The sequence below is a fragment of the Phytophthora infestans genome, genomic scaffold (assembly GCF_000142945.1).
Source record: "Phytophthora infestans T30-4 supercont1.1 genomic scaffold, whole genome shotgun sequence".
NCBI lineage: Eukaryota > Oomycota > Peronosporomycetes > Peronosporales > Peronosporaceae > Phytophthora > Phytophthora infestans.
The window spans coordinates 38,741-44,540 of NW_003303758.1; the positions used below are offsets into that span (position 1 = coordinate 38,741).

Genomic DNA, 5,800 nt, shown 5'->3' on the forward strand with positions numbered 1-5,800 from the left:
CTTTGGCGTGAGTCGATCTCGAAAAGATGGCTTCATGACGGCTGGGGTCGGTACGCCCTACTGGATCGCACCGGAGATTCTTGAAGGCAAACGGTACACTGAGCAAGCGGATATTTACTCGTTCGGAGTGGTTTTATCCGAGCTGGACACGTGCAAGATGCCGTTCTCTGACGTCGTTACGGCAGAGGGAAAGAAACCCAAACCAGTTCAGATCCTGCACTGGGTTCTGGATGGAAGATTGAGTCCAACTTTCTCCGACAAATGTCCGAGTCGGTTGGAACGCAATGTTTGCAGCATGATCCGAAGCTGCGGCCGACTGCAGCCGAGCTAACTCAAGTGCTGCGGACGGATGTTCGTCACAGAATTTACACGCTTTGATGGCTGCTATGATACATGATATGTCATCGCGCGAAGACACTATGGCTCACAGTGTCTTCAGTCCATACTGTACAGTCCTGATCATGATGACACTGACCGACAGCGAAATGTGCTGAGTGAAAGTACATCGGTATTAATTAAACTACATGTAAATAACGATAAAATAAAACTCAACGGCCGGGAACTCATTAGAGCTAGCTTTCTTGTGAGTCTCTCTAAATCCTCAACATATTCGGCTGATGCGGTAAAGCCCGATCGATTCATCCAGTTGCTACTCTCGTCGGTGCCACATAACTGCTCCAGATGATGGAGATCCATCTGTGCAAACTCCCCTAGAGTCGCCATCACGACTCGATTCTCCTGCCCGCATGGTGCGCATTCTTAGAATCCCAGACTGACTCGCAGTCATGCGCGTGTCTGGTCTCCTTTCAATTCTTGCAGCCACTTTGACCACGGCCCAAGACTACACGATCACCTTTCGAAGCCTGGAAGAGCAGGACCCTGAATCGTCATCGTTACCTTCAGACTTCTCGTTCGACTTCGATGGTACCAACTCAGACATTGCGCGACAGCTTTACACCCGTCATCGATCTGGCGATACCAGCGCCGCAGTCTCCATCAAGTCCGTTCCGACTGCAGTGACCGACAGACTCGACTCGTTAAAGATAGCGTTCACTCATTTGCCGGGACTGGTTCAGCTTGCGGTTCTATGGGATACAGGCTTCGGCATCTCTCCTAATGGTGACCCCGTGCAAATCTGGACCACAGGAGACTTTACCATGGCAGACATCGCCGTATCTCCAGACGATATCACTAACGTGAACTGCACGATGTTAGAATGCCCTCAACCAAACGATACGCCAGCTTACTCAAGTCAATATTGTTCTGGAACTCAGATCCTCAACGTTTCTCGATGCATAGTCGACACGTTCGAGGACTCTGGAGCGAAAGATTTCTTAGGAATAATGTGGTCTACAGGTGGAGACGCGACTATGACTCCCCACATCCGACTGAGAGATCATACGTGGACGGAGCCCACGACGGGGGTTTCCTACAGTGTCTACGCTGTTCATACGGTTTCTAGCGCCGACGATCCGACGTGGAACCAATGTCCGGTTAACAATGGCTACTCTTCGTTGATTGTTCCGTGCCACAAGAGAAGCGAGTTCAGTGATGCTGAAATGGCTGCAGTGAACAAGCCCAGAGGAAGCGAGTGGGTGACGATGTGGCTGAAAGACGAATTCGCTGTCGGGGACTCATCAGGATTCGATGAGCTCTTGTTGATTCCTATTCTTCTCGTGGTGGCTGCTGCAATGGGGATGGGCTGGTTCTGCTGGAAACGGCATGCGATGCTGAAGAGAGAGCAGTCTTCTTCTTGTTGCGATTTTGACGTGGTTTCTCCAAACTACTTGGGTGTAGTAGCACACGAGCAAGCTCGTCGAGGGACGGTGGCGACGACAAGCTACGGGCCGTCCATTTCTAGTCACCAAGGCGACTACGAGAGTGCAGGCTCCAACCAAACGTTCAAGATCTTGCTGCATAGTCAGCACCTTCTTGGAAATCGAATCCCGTACGAAAGTCTCTCGTTCCAGATGGAATTATCCAAAGCAGCTTCAGGAGAAGCTTGGATTTGCCAATACGGGAGGCCAACCGGTTGCAGTCAAGAAGCTACTGCACCCTAAAGACCAGAAGGCAGACGACGTGCAAGCGTTCGCAGAAGAGATTGAGTTGACGGCCAGTCTGATTCATCCTCACATTGTCAAGTTCATTGGCGTGGCTTGGAATAGTCTCAGCAACTTGTCAATGGTGCTGGAATTTGTGTCGGAAGGAGATCTCCAGGGCTTTTTGCACAAAAACTCCGATGTCTTGTCGTGGGCGGGAGATCGAATCTACATGGCTGTCGCCGTGGCCGAAGCGCTGGAGTATCTGCACTCTCGAAGCCCCGCAATTATCCATCGGGATCTCAAGTCGAACAATATCCTTTTAACGGAAGATCTCGACCCGAAACTCATCGACTTTGGAGTAAGTCGCGGCGTGATGGATCTCACGATGACAGCGGGTGTGGGTACTCCGTACTGGACGGCGCCAGAGGTTCTGGAGGGAGCTCGATACTCTGAGAAGGCAGATATCTACTCGTTCGGGGTGGTCTTGTCGGAGCTCGACACGGGACGGATCCCGTACTTTGACACAGTGGACCACGATGGAGCAAAGTTAATGCCCTTCCAAATCCTACAAGAAGTCATGGCTGGCACGTTGCGACCAAGTTTCTCGGTAGATTGCCCGCCCAGAATTCAGCGAATTGCTGCAGCGTGCCTCTCGTTCGACCCTTCCGACCGACCAACAGCGCAAGAGTTAATCCAGTGGCTTGAAGGTTGACATAGTGACCAACATGCAGATTTATTGTAAATACATGGTGTATATTTAGCAGCCCTTCAGCAATATGCTCCAATAATGCTGCATCAGTCGTCATCTGACAGACGAGATGGGTTATTAGATCGCTGATATCCCGAGACCCCAAGCGTCATCAGTCGCCGTCCCTTAGTCCAAGATTTGACTCAGACCACTCAACTGGTCGGTGATACCAACTTGGTATGACCGATCACGACACGATAACTCTGCGGAGTTTGACGTCCGTTTCTTCTTCGTCATCCTCCGGCTCGTCATATGTTTTCGACGGCACCAACTCGGACATTGCACAGCAGCTTTTCCTCCGCCACCGAGCTGGTGAAATTGGTAAACAAGTCAATCTCACTTCTGTCCCTGCTGCTGTTTCCGACCGACTGGATGCGCTCAATATCGACTTCGACGACCTCCCTGGTCTCGTTCAACTCGCTGTGCTCTGGGGATTCAGGCTTTGTCAATTTCCCTGATTATGATCCGATTCAGATCTGGACCATGGGGAACTACACGATGGCAGACCTGGCAGTACCGAAAGCCGACGTCTCGTACGTGGACTGCACGTACCTCAACTGCTCTCAACCAAATGGCGTGACGGCGCACTACGCACAGTACTGTACTGGGTGGCAAATGCTCAACGTGTCTCGATGTGTGGCCGACAACTTTGTAGATCCCGGGGGCAGATACTTATCTAGGGATGATGTGGTTCACGGGAGGGGACCCCACAATGACCCCGTCCATTCGACTGAGAGATCACAAATGGGAGCAGGATATTCCCGAATTCGGAGGCCTTATTACGTTCCATGTGTACGTCGTCCACACAGTGCCACATGACCTTGATCCGGCTTGGAACGAGTGTCCACTGGACGAAGGATACGCGTCACTGACAGTACCTTGCCACCGAAGAATCGAGTTCACGGACGACTACATGGCTGCAAATACGACCGTTCCAGCTGGATCGGCGTTCGTGACGACGTGGTTGAAACAGGAGTTTGCTCAGGAGGACTCTCCGTCGCAGCTGTTGATCCCAGTCATCTTGGGTGTAGCCATTGCTGTAGCTGGGATGGCTCTGGGGTGGCTCAGCTGTAGACGAAAGTTAGAGGCCTCAATGAAGCAAAAATCAGGAATCGAACACGAAAGACGCTCGCAACGTTCAAGTGGGAGCTCCCAGGAGAGACGAGCCATTTCTATCTCCAGTCCACAGCAACGTCGAGATTCAGCAATCCAGAGTCTTTACTGCGAGAGAGCGGGGTCGAACAAAACTCTACTGGATAGTGAACACCTCGAGGGCAAACGCATACCCTTCGACTCGATCGTGTTTGAGAGGGTTATTTCTAAGGGGGCGTCGGGGGAAGTGTGGGTTTGTGAGTTCAATCGACAGAAAGCGGCGGTGAAGCGTCTACTGCAGAGGAAGAAACAGAAAGCGGAAAGTGTTCAGAAATTTGCCTTGGAGATCGAACTCACTGCCAGCCTCATTCATCCGAATATCGTCCAGTTTATCGGTGTGGCCTGGAATAGTCTTGACAATTTGGTGATGGTGTTGGAGTATTTATCAACGGGAAGTCTAAAGGAGTTTCTTGAAGAACCGAGAGAATTTATGGTGGACTAGAGATAAAATCTACATTGCCATTGGAATCGCTCGTGCCTTGCAGTATCTGCACGCCCGTACGCCGGCTCTGATTCACAGAGATATCAAGTCCAGCAACGTTTTACTCACAGATTCAATCGAGCCAAAGATCATCGACTTTGGCGTAAGTCGTGGTCTTGTCGATCTCTCAATGACTGCAGGTGTAGGCACGCCGTTCTGGACAGCACCTGAAATCTTGGAAGGTAACCATTACACGGAGAAGGCGGACATGTACTCGTTCGGTGTCGTGTTGTCCGAGCTTGACACTGGACAGGTTCCCTACCACGATGCCGTGACGGAAGATGGAACCAAACTGAAGCCGGTCCAGATACTAAAGGAAGTCATGTCGGGCACGATGCGACCAAGTTTCTCCGACGAATGTCCACCTAGAATTCGAAGAATAGGAACCGCCTGTCTATCTCTTGACCCTTCCAGTCGTCCGACAGCACACGAACTCGTTCGGCAACTCGAAGGCAGGGATAGCGAAGAAGAAGAAGAGGGGGCTAGAACACTTTAAAACATCAATTTATCGCGCACATTTTGTTGATGTCTAAAGCAATATGAGGTGTTCCGAATGAATCATTGTTTTGAAATTTCAAAACAACATTTTACAATAAATTATTATTTATTTTTGAGATACCAGATATCACTTTCAATAAATTATTTTCCCACGGTCTTTCCAATATTGTTTTCCGTTTTTTTCCACGTTTTTTAACTTAAAAATCTTTTTACTGTATATGGAAGGCTTATTTTGGCTGCAATTATTTATTTTCGCTGTTGATTTCAGAAGAACAATATCTTTTTTCTAAGGGCTGTGATAATATTATTGCAACGTTATTATCGGAACATCTGAATATGGCCAACTCCGATCGGCTTCCTCCTCTTTGTTTGAAGGTACAGTACCAGGGTCCGGCATATTGCCGTAACATATTGAGTGGGGCCTAGTATCAGCGCCAATAAATAATTGAGTTATTTTTATATTTTCCACTGACGTGAACAGACTAGCGTCCTGTCGGCACAAGTGTCAAAACGGAGGAACTAGAGGAAGCCGCCACGCGCAACCGCCGCGCATTACCGATTCAAGTACAAATTCATTAGTGACTTTGAATCTATTGTTTGCTAACTAAACTCGCTGTTTCTTCTTGCTTCTTTCGATAGCTTCAGCTACGACACTAGCATCCCACAAGGTCCTGTTCTGTTGAAGAAACAGCACACTTTCCAGCGTTGCAGGGTTCATGCCCCGGCGAAGGCGCGAGAAGACGATGCCAGCTCGCGAAAAGAGTCTCTCGACATCGTTCGACGTCGGGGGAATCCACTTCAGGTCACCACGGCTCGGAGCAGGCTTGTCATTGCTGAGAGCGGCCTCAGCAAAGGGCCTCTTCTCTGTCTGGAGGCCTG

At 49.8% G+C, this 5,800-nt stretch overlaps 3 protein-coding genes across 3 annotated transcripts; all 3 read left to right on the forward strand.

Annotated features, from left to right (window-relative positions):
* Positions 1-34: 34 nt before the first annotated feature.
* Positions 35-331, forward strand: PITG_00003 (protein kinase; the record flags this gene model as incomplete). The annotated part of the gene is made up of 1 exon (XM_002908596.1): positions 35-331. The coding sequence occupies one exon, from the start codon at positions 35-37 to the stop codon at positions 329-331; it is 297 nt and encodes a 98-aa protein (XP_002908642.1).
* A 454-nt stretch (positions 332-785) lies between these two features.
* On the forward strand, positions 786-2,754 carry PITG_00004 (protein kinase, putative; the record flags this gene model as incomplete). The annotated part of the gene is made up of 3 exons (XM_002908597.1): positions 786-1,676; positions 1,746-2,031; positions 2,087-2,754. The coding sequence occupies 3 exons, from the start codon at positions 786-788 to the stop codon at positions 2,752-2,754; spliced, it is 1,845 nt and encodes a 614-aa protein (XP_002908643.1).
* A 519-nt stretch (positions 2,755-3,273) lies between these two features.
* On the forward strand, positions 3,274-4,919 carry PITG_00005 (protein kinase, putative; the record flags this gene model as incomplete). The annotated part of the gene is made up of 3 exons (XM_002908598.1): positions 3,274-3,424; positions 3,492-4,375; positions 4,473-4,919. The coding sequence occupies 3 exons, from the start codon at positions 3,274-3,276 to the stop codon at positions 4,917-4,919; spliced, it is 1,482 nt and encodes a 493-aa protein (XP_002908644.1).
* Positions 4,920-5,800: the final 881 nt, after the last annotated feature.